Raw genomic sequence first — 20,546 nt, forward strand, 5'->3', positions numbered from 1 at the left:
ATATGTATAACATGGGAGTAAAGTGCCTTTTCCTCCCTTGAATGATTACTGCCCTCCGCTACGAGTCGGGCAGTAAACTTCATTCGCGGGAGGAAAAGTAGCGCTTTCCTCCCTTGCTATACATATAGCTATTTCATTTATTTATAACAACACAATCAACATAATAAATACGTATAATTAGTAAATATAACGTAAGAGGAAAGTCCATATCCACCAATCGTCTACTGAAAATATTATATAAACTTGAGCATTTGTCCACGATCTTTTGAGACATGTTATGTTTAGATCATCAAATTATAAAAGAACAAAGAGAAATGAAGAACAGTCTTACATTGCCTTATTATTTATTAAACCCCGGCGATGGGTGAAATTTAAAGAGTTATACCTCAAGGCACCATATGACTATACCACGAGCATGTGGGTGGTTGAGTTGATTTCTCTGTCTTCACAAAGAGAAAGGTGAAAGCCAACTAAGTTGCCTCTTTGTGAAGACAGAGAAATCAACTCAACCACCCACATGCTCGTGGTATAGTCATATGGTGGCTTGACGTATACCTCTTTAAATTTCACCCATCGCCGGGGTTTAATAAATAATATGCCAATGTAAGACCTTTGGTCGGCATTTTAAGGGTTTTAACCTAGGTATTTTTGGTGGCTTATCATGTAGAGCTTGCTTAGAACACTGATGATGCTCTCTTTAGAGCGAAAACGTTCTGTATTTTACTGTAGCCCTTTATTGGGGTTTTCAAACTAATATACCTTTTATACAGAAGATCTTTTTCTTCAATTATTATATCTCTGGTTTGTTAGGCCACACTAGGCAAGGCTTTCATATTCACTGATTTTGACTTCACTAACTCGCAGGATGTACTTCTCTTGAGTCTTCTTTTAGACCCGCTTTATCTAGTAGTTGGATGGCCCGGATAATCACATGCTAAAACAGACGATCTTCATATTTTTTTTCAAATCTGGTTATCATCCTTATTTTTAGGTAAAGAACATAGTTTAGAAAAAAATATTTTTTTCAAAATTAAAATTTTTAAAAATTTTACTTTAAAACCAATTTTTTTCAAAAATAAGCCCTTTGAATCGATGAAACTTACAGATCATATAAACACAACATAAGTAAAGTAACTTGTGAAGCGGTAACGATTCATTTCATTTAACCTTCGGATGACCAAGCGGGGGAATTGTGACCCCAGAGTATGTTTTTCTTTGATAAATTCAAAAGTATTTTCAATTTTTAACTCATTATTTTTTTATTTGACTTTAATATCATTCTAGATATCCTCATATTTTGAAATAAAAGAAATTCCCTATATTTTAAGAATAAAAAATATATTCTGAAGTTGATGTTTAGTAAAATACCGTCTATTAGCTTTGCGACATGCAATATGGGACATAGGCCTCCCCTTCGCTCCTCCAACTTCCTCTATCCTGAGGCATGTGGATCCAATTTGAGCCTGCTTGGTGTTTTAGGTCATCTACCCATCTCATCTGTGGTCTTCCTCTCTTTCGTTTATATGTCCATGGTCTCCACTCTGTAATAATTTTATTCCATTTTTCTTTTTTTTTCTTATAAATACCGTCTATAATGTGTAATTCCAAGTCGTTTTACGATGATGACGTCCACTTTGCAAAGTAACAAGACACTTACTCAACCAATACACATGACACTAATACTCATGTTGTGACTGGCTGAATGACATAAAATCCATGCCATAAGAAAAATTAAAAAAAAACACAAATTAATTTTTTTGTTAAATGTCAAAATGTCATTTTTGACCTGGGGTCATTTCCCACCCCCCCCCCCCCACCCCCGTTGGTCATTCGTGTAACAAAAAAAGGTTGGTCATCGGAAGGTTAAGTTGCTAATTGGGTTTTATTGCAATATATTGTTCGTAAGGAAAAAAAAAATTTGTATTTCAGATGTTCTAAAAGCAACCTTAAAGAACAAAAGAACAACCATTTTTTGTTCATTGAGACTGAAATTACAATTAAAAATATGCTCTAATTTTTGCGCGCAGCATATTTTACATATAGTCTGGGCTGATTATCGGATGATAGGCCATTTTTGGGAAAAGTTATTTACCAGCAATTTTATTGCTGGAATCGAATCTTATGATTGTATATCTGAATAATATAGGTATGCAAAGTCCGCAGATAGTGTGCTACTTTTTTTATAAACAAAATGGCGCCCGAAAATCGTGTTTTTTCAATTTTTGCTCTATAACTCCAAAGATTTTAAATTTACACCAAAAACACTCTAATAAAAATTCACCGCAATTAAATTCTGCATAGAAACGTGTTTTTTTCGATTTACTTAGACGAAAACTTTCCCCGGAAAAGCGGGTTTTTCCAACAAAATCTTTAATTTTCAACCAAAGTTTTAGATAAGTAATTGTTAATCAATAATTAAATAACTTGGTAACAAAAAAGCCCTTTTTACATAGATTATAATTCCAGAAGCCCATGGAAATTGAATGAACAGTTTAGCAACAATTGAATTGCTAATTTAAAATTTACGGTCGCTATAATAACGACAATAATTATGGTGCATAAGAATAACAATGATTTTTTCATAAAAAGACACTATACCTATCTAATTTACTTTACAGAATTGAAAATGGACAATTTAGGCGGCCTCAGGAATATTTTAAAATTATAAAGAATTTTTTGGCTTATAAACAAATAGAATATCTCGGGAAATATTAAACCAAATTAAATTGTAAAAACGGTATTCGCAAAGCAGCGGAAAAATGCTTCCTCTAAAAGAAAAACGTTTAATTATGATGAGTAGTACCTGAGATAAAATCGGTCAAAATTGACCGGAATTTACGGCAAAGATATAAACAATAGGATCATAATTTTTAAACCATCACCTTTTCATTTTTGTCCTCTTTCTCCACACCAATTTTCATATCCTTAAAATGCTCATAAAATATATTATTGTAATAAATACTATCGATAATACGTGTGAAAATTGCCAAAAATAGCAAAATTCCAATCAAAAATTAGGTTGGAGAAAATGTAACCCTCAAAGTTCAAAATCGGTATACGTTAAAAAAATGCATTTTCTCGGCTTTTCATAGAGCAATTTCCTTCATTCTTTTTTTGTTCCGAGTAACTCGAGTAGAGCCATTGAACTAATGCATCATTAAATGTCAAACTTGCTTTTGTTTTGTTATAATAAATTAATTTATTTATTATAACACAAAATTTTAATTTGTATAAATAAAAATTGTTTAAATAATTATACAACTTTCAAATGAGAATATTTATGTTTTTAACTTTAAAAGGTACACTTGTAGTAAGTTTATCTAAACAACGCCTACAACTGGAAAAAATGTGTAATTTTCTGTTCTTGTAAATAAATTAATCTATTATAACAAAACAAAAGCAAGTTTGACATTTAGTAATGCGTTAGTTCGATGGCTCTGCTCGAGTTATTAGGGAACAAAAAAAAGAATGAAGGCAATTCCTCCATGGAAAGCCGAGAAATTGCATTTTTTTAACGTATACCGATTTTGAACTTTGAAGGTTACATTTTCTCCAACCTAATTTTTGATTGGAATTTTGCTATTTTTGGCAATTTTCACACGTATTATTGATAGTTTTTATTATAATAATATATATTATGAGCATTATAAAGATATGAATATTGGTGTGAAGAAAGAGGACAAACATAAAAAGGTGATGGTTTGAAAATTATGATCCTATTGTTTATATGTTTGCCGTAAATTCCGGTCAACTTTGACCGGTTGTATCTCACGAACCACTCATCATAATGAAACGTTTTTCTTTTAAAAGAAGCATTCTGCCGTTGGTTTTTCGAATACCGTTTTGACAATTTAATTTAGTTTAATACTTACCGAGATATTCTATTTGTTTATAAGACAAAAAATTGTTAATAATTTTAAAATATTCCTGAGGCCGCTTAAATAGTCCAATTTCAATTCTGTAAAGTACATTAGATAGGTATAGTGTCTTTTTATGAAAAAATTATAGTTATTCTTATGTACCATAATTATTGTCGTTATTATAGTGACCGAAATTTTTAAATTAACAATTCAATTGTTGCTAAACTCTTCATTCAATTTTCATGGGCTTCTGGAATTATAATCTATACGAAAAGTGATTTTATATTACCAAGTAATTTAATTATTGATTAACAATTACTTATCTAAAATTTTAGTTGAAAATTAAAGATTTTGTTGGAAAAACCCGCTTTTTCCGGGGAAAGTTTTCGTCGAAGTGAATCGGGGAAAACACGTCTCTATGTAGAATTTAATTGCGGTGAATTTTTATTTGAGTGCTTTTGGTGTAAAGTTAAAATCTTTGGAGTTATAGAGCAAAAATTGAAAAAAACACGATTTTCGGGCGCCATTTTGTTTATAAAAAGTAGCACACTATCTGCGGACTTTGCATACCTATATTATTAATACATGCAATAATAAGATTCGATTCCAGCAATAAAATTGCTGGTAAATAACTTTTCCTTGTATTTTGCTAATTAGCCCAGAGTAATATTTATTTATGTTGTTCTGAAGCTATTTTCTTGTGGCATTTTTATAATCAAGTATATTCAAATGGGAAATAAGCCACAATTTTACCTAAAAATGATTTTATTAACGTTTCGACGCCCAAGTCGGGTGTCGTTGTCAAAATACAAAATAATACTAAATAAATAAAAATGTTGTTGCTTAGTAAAAAATTCTTCTAATAATTTATTTAATCTGACTCATTTATATCGGCAATTCAGACACGTATTATACATTTTAAAGTAGACGACTTTAAAATGATATTGCCAATATTGATGAGTTGCGTTCCTGGGACGACTTTATTAAAAGATAGTTCATTCGATTACATGAAATCAATCCCAACTCAAGAATATCCGCCACAAAAAATCATAGCATGTGATCTGTCTTTAAAAAGACAACCAAATGCAACGGTGGCACTGAAATTCTCGCGTTAGAGATTCCATAGTAAATCACGAGGGAAAACCAGGAAAAACCTCGTGATACTATCCCGACATCGTAAGTATTTGGGTTTACATTTAGTTTACTCTCAAAACTAATACCAAATTCTGACTTGATATTTTAAATTTTAAATAATATTAAATACTAAATATGTACTAACTCGATATGTTACTGATTTACTAATTGTGGTATTTTCTTTCTATTGACTTCCTCCTTTAATATGGGTAACCACATCCTACTGCATTCTACCGAGGAATTTGCGACACAATTGGTTTCATTTAGCATAATTAGAGCCGCTTCTTTGATTTTTCTCTTTTTACTATCTGCTTCTTTTAGGACTATACTTGAATCTCTCCACTGAACTCTATGTTCATTATCCCATGCGTGTTGACATATTTGAGATCTATCAAATTCTCTATTTTTTATATAAGACTGATATTCATTTACTCTAACGATATAAATGAGTCAGATTAAATAAATTATTAGAAGAATTTTTTACTAAGCAACAACATTTTTATTTATTTAGTATTATTTTGTATTTTGACAACGACACCCGACTTGGGCGTCGAAACGTTAATAAAATCATTTTTAGGTAAAATTGTGGCTTATTTCCCATTTGAATATACTTGATAATATTTATTTATATTTATATCCATAACTCTGTATTTTTCTATCAATTTTTTAAGATAAATGTGTGAACGTTTTAAAGATAAAATATATTATTTTTTAATCTAATCAACCTATATAAGATGAATGGTATCTTGTTTTGAATGTATTATTAGTGAAAGAGTTTCAAATACAAAAAGTAAGTTTTTTTTTATAATAATTTTGCAAGTTACGAGTATCTATATCTGCAGAACAAGGAAATTTTAAAAGCACTGCCCCGAAAAAAATGTTGAATAAAACGAACCATAATCGTTTATGTGCGGAATAGTAAACAAGTTTTTAAACTTTTCATAACCACTAATTCTAGAAGGTTGTTTTGAACTGCAACCATATTATTCTATCGCAGCGTTTCTCAACGTTTTACCATTTGCGCCCCAATTTTCCATAATTATTTTCACCGCGCCCCCCTTCGTTCAATAACAATATATCTATGCAATAATAATATACCTTGAGCAGCATGAAACCTAATAAACTAAAAAGACATTGGGAAACGCTTCGTAGTGAGTACATTAACAAACCCCGAGAATTCTTCGAGTTAAAATTAAAACGGCGTGAAAAGCCAAAATTAGTTTTAATAAAAACTTTGACTGCGAATGAAATAGCTTTACTTGCCTCTTATAAAGTCTGATATTAAATAGCCAGATCTAAAAAGCCTAACACTATTGGTGAAAATCTTATATTACCAACTGCAATCAAAATTGTAGAAACTGTGTTTGGAGATAATTTTGCTAAAAAATTGGAGTTTATACCTCTATCAAATGATACTGTTGCCCGCCGAATTGGTGATATAGCTGAATATGTACAGGATCAGCTAATCAGGAAGTTGCGTGAAAAGCCGTTTTCGATTCAGCTTGATAAGGCAACATTAGCAATAAATATGCTCAGTTTATTGCCTACGTTCGATTTTGTGATGGCAGATCACTAGCAGAACTAATTTTCTGCAAACCAATAGAATTGATAGCAAAGTCGCTTGCATTATTTGCTATGTTAACTGATTATATAAATGAAGCAAAAATAGAGGCACTGTATGATCAACAGAGAAGCTCTGGCTTGAATATTGTTCTAACTACGGTTGTAACAATAGTTAATTATCTACATAAAAATGAGACCTTTGAAAACTAGGATCTTTTCTGTAGGTACTTTGCAAAGACATGGATGCGGTACATTCAGCATTATTATTTTATTTTGAGGCAAGTTGGTTATTACGTGGGAAATTTTTACAACGTGTTTTGAATTAAGACATGGAGATGGAATCGCCATTTCTCTAGAAGAAGGAAAGAGGCCGCAAGCCAAGATGTTTCACGATGGTTTATTTTTGATGAAATTGAGTTACTTGGTAGATATATTCGAGAAACTAAATATTTTGAACTTACAACTTCAATGGGCCAATACACATATATTTGATACGAATGATAAAATTAACGCTTTCTGTAGAAAATTGAAATTGTGGAGCAGAAATTTAAAGCAAAAAACCTAGAATAATTTGAAAATGTGGATGAATGTTTTAAAACTTACCAGGTTGAAGAACAACACGTGAAAGTTGTTTTTGTAACCATTGAAAATCATTTAGCAATGCTGACAAAAAATTTTAAAAGATACTTTTTTGCCGACAACCAATTAATACTTACCTAATATTTATGAGTGGGTCGGGAATCCGTTTCAAATTACACCCGAAGAGCTCTCTACAGCAGAAGAAGAAACCTTCATAGACTTCACAGCAAATGCCGAAATCAAGAAACAGTTTAATATTAGATCCCTCTTTGAATTTTGGGCAGGGGTAAATGATGAGTTTTCTACACTGAAAACCAGAGCGTTTCGTATACTATTACCGTTTTCACCATCCTACCTTTGCGAAACAGGATTTTCCGCGATGGCTGCTTTAAAGATCAAATATAGATCGCAGATAAATATAGAGAAACAACTGAGAGCGTTTATTTCTAATATTGCACCCTGTTTTGATAAGCTTTGCTCTGCAAAACAGGCCCAAGGAAGTCACTAATTTACATTAAATTAGTTGATTTAGTATTCAGTGCTCATAACTATGTATAGCTCCTTGTTCATGGGTATTTTTTTTTGTTTGTCAGAATTTTGTTTTGCTTTGATTTTAGTAAATTAGTCAATTTTTAGGTGTTTTTTTTATATATTCACGCCCCCTCATTGCTAAAAGCGCGCCCCCCTAGGGGGGCGCGCCCACAGGTTGAGAATCACTGTTCTATCGGATTATTCAGCGAAGAAGTTTGTTTCCCTCCGATAATCCTTCTGTCCTCTATTTCATTTTGGATTATTAGCCGCAAGATTCAGTAGATTTATTCTCGCCCTATTTATAAGATAAGTCTGCGATATTACAGTTTTTATTGTTCTGTTTTATGTTGTATCTTTCCACACATGTATGTATGTACTTGATTTTTATCACTATTTTATTCTTTATTTAGACTTCTATGTACAGTGTACTAAATTTCTCTCTTCAATCCTGACCCCCCGGAGGGAGTTTAGTGGTCGTCGTGATGTCGTGTATTGTCCGTCTTCAAAGATCTCTGCCTCTGGTCATTTTTTGGCCACATATGAAATGCCTCCCGAAAAAGGGTTTCTTACCTGTCGCTAAAATGGTCACATACGAATTGCCTCCCAAGCTTTAAATAAATTATATGCTTCTAATCTTTATGTGAAGGTGAGAGGTTGCCACATCTTCGTCCCTTTGTAAATTTTTGTGTAAAATTGGTATTTTGTTATTTAATTTATTTTATTTTCAACCTTTATTTTATTAAACATTATTGACACTAGGCGGTATTTATAAATTTCAACTAACTTATACATATGTAAATAGTTTTATAACCATTATAATATATTTTATAATAACCATTATTTTTTGTTAACAAAAAATGCAAACACATAATAAGCATTTTATAGATTTATTAAAAATAACATCACAAAAAACTTATTTGGAAAATATTAAAAAATGTGTATAGAAATATAAAATTACAAAATATTTTTTCCGCAAATCGCCAGGAAATTTTGACATTCCTGTCAAAATTTCTTGAAGAAAAAGTCAGGACTTCCTTACTGTAAGGAAATGTCATTTCCTTACTGTAAGGATATGATATTTCCGTACAGTTGTTAGTTTGACAATTCAACCTCAATACGTTTCCATAGTAACCCAAGTAATTTTATTAGGAATTTCAAAGCACCATTTATTTGGGGATACAATTATCGCGTTTTTTTTTTAAATCAATCAATATCTGTCGAATTTTAAACGATTTGCGGAAAAATAGTATGTTTACCTCGTAGGAAAAGCCACATTCCTGGACTCTGTGTTGCTAAGTCTCGGCTTGCGCCTCGACTTAGCAATCTTCACAGTCGTCCAGGAATGTTAAGCTTTTTCTACCCGGTAAACAATGTACTATTCCTAAATTTATATGATACTACTTTGACAAATTCTAATCTATTTATTGTACATTCTCTTAATTCTAAAATTTTTTCATTTAGAAAAGTAATTTTTGCTGACTTTCCGCAACAACTTTTTTTTGGTGTCGGAACAGAATTCATTTTAATGTAGGTATGTATTTGAAATTGTAACATTATTTATATAATAAAATTATTAATGTTAGGATGAGGGCAGTACAAAGAAGAATTATACTTGGAATGAAAACCTTCGCATGGGTTTGTAGTTCTTTGTAAGGATGAAGAGTGTTCAGCCCAAAGATGTGGAGGAAATGTCGAATTTTCAGACATGTAATTATCAACAAGATAATCACAAAACTGGGTGACTCTTTCATCGACTGGTTTAAGTTCTGCCAAATCTATAGCAAAAATTAGCGTCTTCAGGATGTAAGAATGAAAGACTAAAAATATAAATAAGAAAATGCGTAATTTCGGTTGAGTCACCACTTTTTTTCTGGTATTTTGGAGCCAATCCCAGTGCTTGAACCTTTCTATACCATGCCTGACCCAAATGAAAACGACATCCATGAAGATCTGCTTCAGAAAATGCCATACGAATACCATTATGAATGAAAATTTCCATTTCCATTTACTTTAGGGGATACAGGACAATTAATTTTAAAACATTCTTCTATGATATATTTAAAAGCGAGATAATATGAAGATGACTTTTATTTTGAAGTAAACAAAAGACAAGAGGGATATAATGTCCATTTTACAAGTCATGTATACTAAAAAAAATTGAGTGAAAAACGAGGACAGTATTCAAAAGTTCCGTCAACAACATACCAATTGGAAACAGTCGAAAGAAAACGAAGATTTGAAAAACATGTTAGTATATCAATAGATTATCTTTGTCATTTTTAATTCTATAATTCTCATTTCTATTTCTACTAATAGAAGATGAATCAAGAGCTTTATGAAATTCAGATATATTTTTGGGAAGTTTAATTAAAGAATTTGAGGTTCTAGCACAATATAAATTTTGTCTCACCCTATTGATATCATTGATAGTAAATGTCTCTATATTTGTCTTCTTAAGTTCTTTACAGTTGAGCTTCATCGGTTTCAACTGAGATCTTCCACGGCTGCGCTTTTTATTGAATTGCTTACGGCTTTTCTATTGTAACCTTCGGCAGACAGCTTCTCGTGGTTTTTTATGGCCTTTGAGAACTGCGCCCATTTAGCCAGTAACACTTCTTGAAATCGGCGCCTCACCATACACCAAGACCATTACGAATACATCTCCGAATCCATTACAAAAACAATCCAGGGAAGGTAAGGGAAAAAAACTTTTCGCACCCAGATCGTTCAGGGTTACTAACCACATACTAACTAGGGATACGGGGTATTATTAGGTTTGTTCTAATATCAGTTTCAAACGGTTTGAAACCATCAGCGAATAGTGGACCAGCTCGAGTAGAAGGGATAGCACTGGTGACTGTATTATATTCTCTCACTGACCAACTATTTCCTGACGGTTTCTGACTAGTTTTACTGTTTTCTAGAACAAACCTAATAATTTACACGACAAATTTTATAATCTAAAGTTTCAATTTACATGACTTAACATAATTTAGAAGAATCCTAAAGATTGACGGTTTGTTCAAAGCTAGTAAGTTCATCAGATTATATGGGGGATAAACGTTTTCTTGCAATAGCTGCATATTCAACAAATTTCTTTTTGTCACATATGTGTCACATGCAAAAAATATATGATCCAAGTCACTTATTGTATTGCAATTTTCGCACAAATCCGACTGTATTATATTGATTTTATATAGATGTGCGGGATAACAGGCATGTCCAAATTTTAGTCGAGAGATAGTAAAATATCGTGTCTTGAAAAATCTAAATTTTTATGCCAATAATCTGTCGGGATTTTCGGATGTACAAGAGTATACCTTGTTGGACAATTTATACAGTATTGATTCCATTGAAGTTTCCAGTTATCATGTAATCTGGTTTTACTTATGGTTATACATTCTTGAAGTCCAATATCATTCAATGTTTCCTCGCCATTGAAAATGCTGTCTTTTGCCTACTGATCTACTTTTTCATTATTTTCCAGTCCAATATGAGCTTTAATACACGTGAATACTATATTACGCTGCATAGTTGTTAGATTAGATAATAGTATCTTTAATTCTTTCTTTGATGTAGGGATTTACGTTAACAGAATTTTCGTCTAGTTGACTAGAGAAACTTTTTAAAACTGATAACGAGTCGGATAATATGTTTATTTGTTTTAGATTCTTATTTTCGGCGTATTGCCATGCTTTTATGACAGCTATGGTTTCTGCTGAAAGCACTGATGTATTGGAATTCAGTTTAAATTATTCTTTGACATCTAGTGATGGTATATAAAAAGCACAGTCCACACCATCACTTTGTTTTGAAGCATTCTCGTGGTTATGATCTAATATTGATTCAATTATCGTATTTTCACATCCTTGTGTTTTTACAAATGATTTGCAGGTTTTTAGTACATGTCAAGCGTTTTACTGTATCTTTGGCCAACATTTTTTGAAAACCGAATGTAAAACAATCAATTGATAGTAAAGGTTGGCTCTTTTGACTGACATTTATCGTTGATTCCATTATTGCGGATGTTATGATTTAAACACAATTTGATCTTGAAATCGACGCACTGACAAGCTTGAAATAGACAAACTGACTGATGCAGGAACTAATAAACTTTCAAGTATTTATACAACATTTAGCCCATTAGCACAATTTACAAAAGAGAATATAAACAAACAAAAAGATTAAGGTAAAAGAACCTATTCATGGAATTATAAAATGGAATTATAAATATGGGAGAGATTAATAAACTTTCAAGTATTTATACAACATTTAGCCCATTAGCACAATTTACAAAAGAGAATATAAACAAACAAAAAGATTAAAGTAAAAGTACCTATTCATGGAATTATAAAATGGAATTATAAATATGGGAGGGATTACAATCGAAATCCTAATTTATGTGAAACAAATTTTAATTACACTGCATTAAGAATTAGAAAAATCAAAATAGATAGATACTACCTATTTAAATTATGATTTGGCAACATTGTCTCATTATACAGAGATTAAATAGACAAAATATCAGCCTAAATGATTAACGACACGGAGACACTTCGATTGTACCTGGGAGGCATTTCATATATGAAAATATTTACCTGAAAAAGTGGGAGGCATTTCGATAACGCCGCATTTTTTTTAATGTGTTTGCTCTCATAATATGTCCAAAGTATGTATTTTAATTGTTGGAGATGAACTTTACTGGAGAGTCGTTGGCTAACTTTTAGCTCTCTTGAAAATTGAATTATCTTTCCTACAGTCAGTCCAAGGAATTGGTAACATTCGTCCCCAACAGAACATTTCAGTGGCGTCTATCTTTCTTCTTTACGATTGTCTCAGGGTCCATGATTTACATCTATTATAGTATTGGGAATATTAACCAGTTGATCAACCTCTGCTTTAGCGCTCTTGAAATTTGACTGTCCATCCATATTGTGGTCATTTTTGCCGTGGAAGCTTTTACTAGATCACATATACGTTTAATTTCCTCCCAGATACTTTAGTAAGTAGTTCACAAACTTAAACCGGTCAATTGTGGTTATGTGTAAATGATTGTTATGTAGTCTCTCCACTATCATGATCTTTGTTTTTGATATGTTTAGTTGCAGATCAAATATATGACTTTCGTTATAGACCAGTCATATGAGATAAGTCCTCTTTTTATAATATGCTGCACATACTATATATTGAATAAATGTAGAGATAGTATACAACCTTGTCTGACACATTATTCTATATGAAATTCATTTGAAAGTGTATCAACCACTTTAGTTGCTCCAGTAGTATGTTCGTATAGTTCAGTTTTAAGCGAAATAAGGTGTTGTGGTACGCCTACTTCTTTTAATATTTGCCATAAGTGTCTCCACTTCACCCTGTCGAATGCTTTACGATAATCTGTAAAGCATATATACAGTGGAATATTGAATTTGCTAGATCTTTCAGTTATCTGTTTCATATCCAACAAGAAGTGTTCTCGAATACCTCTATTTTTGGTAAGTCCAATTGGCTCTTGTGGCATTTTTATTTGAAGGAATATTTTTAGTCTCATTGATTATTTATGTATGTAGCATTATCTTGCTGGTATGTAATGTAGAAACAGTTCTATAATTGTCGCATTTATGGAAGCCGTTTTTTTATACATTGTCGTTTTTGTAGAGTGTGACCAGATTTTAGCCCTTTGTTTGGAATGCCATTCATCGCTGATTCGTCTAATCATATCTCTCAATTTCTTTGCATATACTTTGATAGTGTTTTTTGCCGGCCTTGCATTATAAAACAACTGCCACTTAATTACATTTTTTAAATAAATATATTTTTTTAAGATATGTTGCTGATTGTATTGCTATTGACGTTATATCCAAACGAAGGAATTGGTGGATCCTGTTGGTTCAAGGCCCATACCTTTTACTGCAGCAGAATAAATCAAGACCAGTTTTTGTACGAATTATTTAGACAAGAAGAGTATTTATCAAGTAATTATATAAACACGATCATAATTGAGGACTCCGACTTTCAGGCTATTACTGACTTCCCTAATTTAAGTGATTTATTACCAAATATAACAATAACAGATTTGGCTATTCGCCGATCAGTTGTAAACTATATATCTGAAAGCACCTTCACCGTATTTGATCAGTTGGTAAATCTGGATTTAAGTGAAAATTATATAGATAATGTTGCGTTTTGTGCAGGTTTGTCAGTTTCCGTTAAAACGGCAAATCTAAGTCATAACCGTATTTCTAGTATAGATATAAGCCAAAGAAAAGTAGTTTTAGATTACCTAGATTTAAGTTATAACAATCTTACCAAATACACCGAGTCTTCTATTGATCGGGATTTCATGGGGAAATCTCTTGACCTAAGTTACAACACATACTTAACTGATGTTTACGTTTTGGAAAAAAGTGAACTGTACATTTTGGGATGTAACGTACAAAATTTTGTTAATCATTTAACAGTAAAAAAAATGTTTACTAACTTTTTGCCTTACCATTGCAAACTTAATGTTGTTGACTTTTTTACAATTTCTAATACAAATTTAAACGTAATAACTCAAAATGTAGCACCTAACATTTTCTGTGAAAGTGGTTCTACTCTAATAGATTTTTCTAATACCAATCTTACTGCAATACCAAAAAATTTTTTTGATTTTGACTCAGACTGTTTTGAACTAAATCTTAGTTACAATGACCTGTCAAATTTAGAGGACCATATATTAGGGTCAACAACATTGAAAAAAATAAATCTTTCATTTTCCAGAATAAGTAATATCTCATCCAAATTTTTTAAAGCAAATAATCGTATAGGTGAAATAAATTTAACAGCAAATTATTTAGATAAAAGTGTTTGTGATGGTAGCGAAAATTTGAATGACCTATATTCTCTTGACATGTCATTGAATAGTCTAACAGAACTTACTTCAAATAGCTTTAAATCTTGTGTTTATTTAAAATACATAAATATGTCACGGTGTTTTATAGACCATGTTGCATCTGATAGTTTTAAATCGTTACGGAATGTAGAGTCAATCAATTTAAGCAATAATAAAATACTCATCATAGAATCAGATACTTTCTACAACCTGCAAAATTTAATGGCCTTAGATCTTTCCGAAAACTATTTGGAAGCTATAAGAGAAAACGCCTTCTCAAAATTAGACTCCCTGGAGAAAATACTATTTTCTAAAAGTGACAAGACTAAACGTGTTGGGTTAACTATTCATACTGGTGCTTTCCAAGATCTAAGGAAACTTAATGAACTGCAACTTGCAGAATTGGGAATTCAGCAAATGATGCCCGGTGCATTTAAAAATCTATTAAACTTAAATATCATTGACTTAAGGAAAAATTATTTATCTTTCCTAGGTACTGATGTATTTTTCAATATTAAGGCTCATGCATTATATTCTGGTTATGTGTCCATGCCAGTGCATTTTGATTCAACTGTCAACATTACTAATTTGTTTCTAGAGACATACCAATCAATATTACATGAACGGTCTGTGGTAAGCCTTAACTTGAAGCATTTACATATCTTGAATTCCAATATTTATCTTATATCGTCAAGTTTTCTGTTAGGCTCATATAAATTAGAATATCTGGACTTCGAAAATACAACTGTACAAATTGCAAACTCCGAAGTTTTTACTGGTTTATTTAATTTGTTGGAATTGGATGCAACAATTTTCTTCAGAGATATAGACGTTCTCAAAGTCTATACGTTTAAAGATTTAAATAGTCTAAAATCTCTGTATTTGTCAAATGGCAAATTGACGACAATCGAAAAGGATGCATTTTTTGGGCTCAAAAACTTAGAAAATTTATATTTGAATAACAATAAGATTGAATATTTGGATGCATCACTTTTCAGAAATCTTAAACTATCTCTATTGGATTTATCAAACAATGCTTTTGAAACTATAGATATATTGTCTTTTCCTAGTAATTTACCTTACTTAAAAAATTTGGATTTAAGTCATTGTCAACTGAAAAATTTGAGTGCATCAAATAAAACACAACACGAAAACTTGGAGAGGTTGATTTTATCAAATAATATGTTAACTGAAATATCTAATTTGATTATTGACTCATTTCCAAACTTACGGATTCTACATATTAACCAAAATATGATTTCAAGAATTCCCTATATAGAGGATGGCAGAAATATAACGGAAATACGAGCAGATGGCAATCACTTAACATATTTAAGCAATATTGATGCTAAAAAAAACTTACAATTTTTAAACATCTCTGATAACCCAAATTTGGGAGTAAACGTGCAAGTAACTTACTTAAGAGAAGTTCCATTTTTGGAGACATATTTAATGGAAAATACTGGCATAGTGCTTAGATATAACGAAATAGCTTATTACTTTCCAAGCTTAAAACAGGTAGGGCTTAACTATAACAATTACCAGTGCAATGAGTTACAAAGGATTGTACAAAAAATGGACGAAAGAAACATTAGTTATATACCAGATAGTCCCAGGTATGACATTGATAATATCAATGGTATAACCTGTGTAAATAAAATATCATCGTCGTAATCATCATCATCGTCTACTATAACCACAACAAATTAACAAACATTATCATTCTCACTTGTTGAGGGTTTTATTCATCATCATCATGATATCTATACTCACAGAGAAGTGAATCATCCCAATCGATTTTTCGCGGGGAATCAGTCCGGATTACCTTTTTGGTTTTACAGTTGATTCTGTGAAGTGGCATCTTCGACAATATTTCTCTATTCGTTCCTGTTTTTGCTTATTGTTGGCTATTTTCTAACTCCCATGTTCTTAATGTCCTCAATTATCTGGTTTCCCCATGTGGCTTTGGGTCTTCCTCATGGTCTGCCTAATACTGAACATCATTTAGTGATTTTCTTAATAACTTATTCTGGATTTCTCCATTCTATAAGTACTTATATCTCATTAATCTGCTTCTGTTTCTCTTGATAAACCTAACGATGTTTTTTCCTTTCAAAAGTTATCTTACTCCGTAGTCCTTCAGTTTTCTAAATTCATTAGTACCTTTGTTTAATGCACCTGGTATACTCCAAAATATTTTTATCTCTAGGGCTCTCAATCTTTTATGTGATTACTGGCCTAATTGCAGCTTAATTGCTGCCTAATGGAAAATAATTGTAATAAATCGACTTAAATATAAAATAAATATTATATAGAACATAAAGTTTGTATCTATATAGATTTTTATCAACTGAAATATTCCTTGAATGTATGGACACATTGTCACATATTTATATTATATTAAAATTATTGTATTTATTAAGTGCTAAAGTCTCACGCACAACGGGTGCTACTTTTATACACTGTGGTCTAGTTATACAATGGTGCTACTTTTGTATTAGAAAAGGTAGCTCAACTTCAGTGAGTTTTTTATGTTTATTTTTTACTCATTATGTTTTTTGTTTCGTGTAAATCTTTATTATTATTCCTAAATGAGTAATATAATTATTATTGTATACTGAGCGACATAGGATATATTTAATAAGATATTACTTATAAACAATAATTTATTTGGAAGGGTAAAGTTAATAAGCAATAATTATTATAAATATTATTTTTTTTAAATTTTCTTTCCAATAGTGTATAAAGATTTTTCATCACGTGTTTAATACTGTCCACTCAGATTATTATTGTATTAGAGAATTTCTACCTAGATTATTATACTGGGAATATTTTTAGGTAGATTGTTACTGTTTATTTACAACGAGTTTACTAGTTTTGACAACTGAAGCATTTAAGAAAATGAGCCATAATAAACTGTTAGTTCTGCAATCATGTTAAATTATCAGGAGGATAATAAAAATCGGCAATTTTAAGCGCTCGAGTGTACTTTGGTAACATTATTTCATGAATAAAACTGTATTATAAATAATTTTTACTAACATTTTATTTATATCTTCGTCTGAATAATTGCTAAACTGTGCTGTTGACTTTGTTAAGTTGAAAAATTTGTGTCAAATTAAATGGAATAAATGTTACTGCATGTTTTTACACAAAGACTTGAATTTTGTATTTAAGTATTGAAAAATAATATGTCCAACATCACACGATAGTAAGAATAAATAAGAAGATATTGCTCCAATTTTGTTCAAAAACTTGTTTCCGTTCGGCAATCGTCACTCAAACCTTCCGAGCTCTCGCGTCTATTGCCAGACAACAAGTTTTCGAAAAATAGTCGCATTAGTGTCAATTTCTTGTCAATCTCTTGTGAGATAAATACTGATAACTTATTTATTATATTGAATATTCTTGGAAATGTATTGATTTATGTTTTAAGGTTTAAAAGATAATAAAACCTTTTAAGTGATCTTTATTTTTTATAATCTTTAAAATTTATGATACTTTATAAATATTAAAATATTAAATCTTATAATGATCATTTATTTTCCTGTATACCAACTTAAAGATAGATACCTAGAATAATATTTTTGTAATAATTGATGAATTTCAAATTTATTCAAAAATATGGGTGTACAACATTTTACATTTAGATCCTATATTATTATTAGTATCGACTGACTCAGCACCATGCCTAGGCAAGAGTTGCCTGTTTTGCACTGTACTATGTCAATCGAAACTGTATCAATTGTACATAAAAGTAGTTTTAAGGTTGGAACTAAGAAGTAACATACCTAACTATAGAGATAATGCAACAGAAGAAGATGGACGGTAAACCTCTCTAGCTGCTGAATACTTTGTTAATTATAATACCAATATACACCCAAATTTTACTCTGATTATGCTGTCGTTCATACATTAAGACATTGCGTCCAAAAATAATTGTAAGTGGGTTTTTAGATAGGTTTTTATGTATTTTTTAAATTTAAATAATTTAGGTTCTTGTTTGATATGTATAGGAATTATGTTATAAAATTTAGGTCCAAAGAACATTAGGGATCTTTGTGTTACTGATTTTTTGAACTGCTGAATACTAATATCCATATTTGTTACTGATCGAGTTAATCGGTTGCTTTGAAATTTAAATTTTTTTGAGTTTATATAAACATTTAAAACACAGTTGTAGATGTAGAGGGATTTAACACTAAATATCTCGGATTCATCATATAATTTTTTTGTTGGATGCAGTTTTCTTTTTTTAAAAATTATTTTTAATAGAGTATTTTGGGCTGTTTCTAAAATGTTAAGAGTTTTGTTAAACGCGCCACCCCATGCTACAATACAATATCTTAAGACTGATTAATTTTTGTTATAAACCATGATTAATTTTTTCCTGGGTAGAATATCTCTCAAGATATAAAATTTATGCATTAGAACTCTTATTCGTTCTTATTCGCTCTTATTCGAATTCGACCGTTACTTGATTTAAATTCATTTTATCTTACAATAAAACACAAAAACTTTGGTTTTCTATATTACCACTACAACTGTTTCGGCAGAGTGCCTTTCTCAAGTGATGGATTTTACTCTAACTGAATGGACTGAGGAGTGGGCAGCTGTTTGTTTCAAGTTGGTTATTCAGGATAGACGGAGAGCTAGAGCCGAAAAATCATGGTCATAAGTAATATGGAGCTTTTCCTGTGAAATGTGTCAATTGTATATTGACAATTATGACCCCTTTCAGGCTGACATCTCAGTGGATACAGGAAGTAGCAATAAGGGATGAAAGTGGAAAATTAGTGCAGTCATTAAGAGTTTTCACCTCCTGTTTTGTTAAACCTTCATCGATTTGAATGAAAATTGGTGACTAGTTAGAATATACCTCAAGAAACAAAACTGATTTGATGCCAACTTGCACTATTACCCTGGTGGTGGATACCATCGCTTCCCGGGGGTGAAAACTATTTTATTAAAAATAACCCCACAAATCGATAGATGGACAAATTTTAAGTAAAATTTGTTATATCATGTTATTAAAATAAATCAAGACTTTTTGAGTTATTAAAGATCAAAGATTTGTCTATTTAAGAGCACATGCGTGATGTTATGGATGATAAAAAGAACATATTAATTAATTGTTTGGTAGTAAAATATTATGTTTATATTATTTCGATATTTAATTGAATTTTTTCTATTAATATAAACTGAATATATCCAGAAACTGGGGGGTGTCAAATAATGGGTACATTTGACATATTGGAATACATTTTTGCTAAATTTATAATATCGAAATAATATAAAAATAATATTTTACTAACATACAATTAATTAATATGTTCTTTTTATCATCCGTCACTTCACGCATGAGCTCTTAAATAGAGAAGTCTTTGATCTTTAATAAATCAAAAAGTATTGATTTATTTTAATAACATGATATAACAAATTTTACTTATTGTGTATTTCAGGTGGTTGTAACCAGTGTCATTGAGTTCCTGTCGTTCGTTACTTCAAAAAAATCTCGAACCTTTCCAACTTCTTGGTTCCGAGAGCCGAGTTGTTTGTTCGAGTTGGCGCCCTTTTTCTTCTTCTTTCTTTGTTGTAACTCGATATTATTTTATCTCTAGCATTCTTATCTATTTTCCTTCCATTTTTGTATTAATATTCTCATTTTCTTCCTAGTTACTATCATTTCATTACCAAATTTTCTTCTCATATCTCCAAAGCCAATATTCGGTGTATGGAAGCTAGCCCGAATACTCACTTGAGATTTGGTGTCTCTCTGCCCTTTTAATTTTTTTTTTCTTCTGAGCTAAGCCCCTCTTCTTTTCGTCTTAAATCTCTTCGCTCCTATTTTCCCCCATCCCATTTGTCCCTCTATTGATTTGTGGGGTTATTTTTAATAAAATAGTTTTCACCCCCGAGAATGGGTGGTATCCGCCTCCAGGGTAAAAGTGCAAGTTGGCACCAAATCAGTTTTATTTCTTGAGGTACGCTCTAACTAGGCACCAATT

General features: G+C 31.1%; 2 protein-coding genes across 2 annotated transcripts in view; one reads left to right on the forward strand and one right to left on the reverse strand.

Moving 5' to 3' along the window:
- The window catches only part of LOC126885567 (protein O-mannosyl-transferase TMTC1-like), a 229,139-nt gene that overhangs the window by 62,208 nt on the left and 146,385 nt on the right, over positions 1 to 20,546 (reverse strand). The window lies entirely within an intron of this gene.
- Positions 5,701 to 18,005, forward strand: LOC114326219 (toll-like receptor 3). Its single transcript, XM_028274511.2, has 2 exons — positions 5,701 to 5,784; positions 13,490 to 18,005. Exons 1-2 carry the CDS (start codon positions 5,733 to 5,735, stop codon positions 16,210 to 16,212), a joined length of 2,775 nt encoding a protein of 924 aa, XP_028130312.2. The 5' UTR covers positions 5,701 to 5,732; the 3' UTR covers positions 16,213 to 18,005.

The sequence above is a fragment of the Diabrotica virgifera genome, chromosome 5, assembly GCF_917563875.1.
Source record: "Diabrotica virgifera virgifera chromosome 5, PGI_DIABVI_V3a".
Taxonomy (NCBI): domain Eukaryota; kingdom Metazoa; phylum Arthropoda; class Insecta; order Coleoptera; family Chrysomelidae; genus Diabrotica; species Diabrotica virgifera.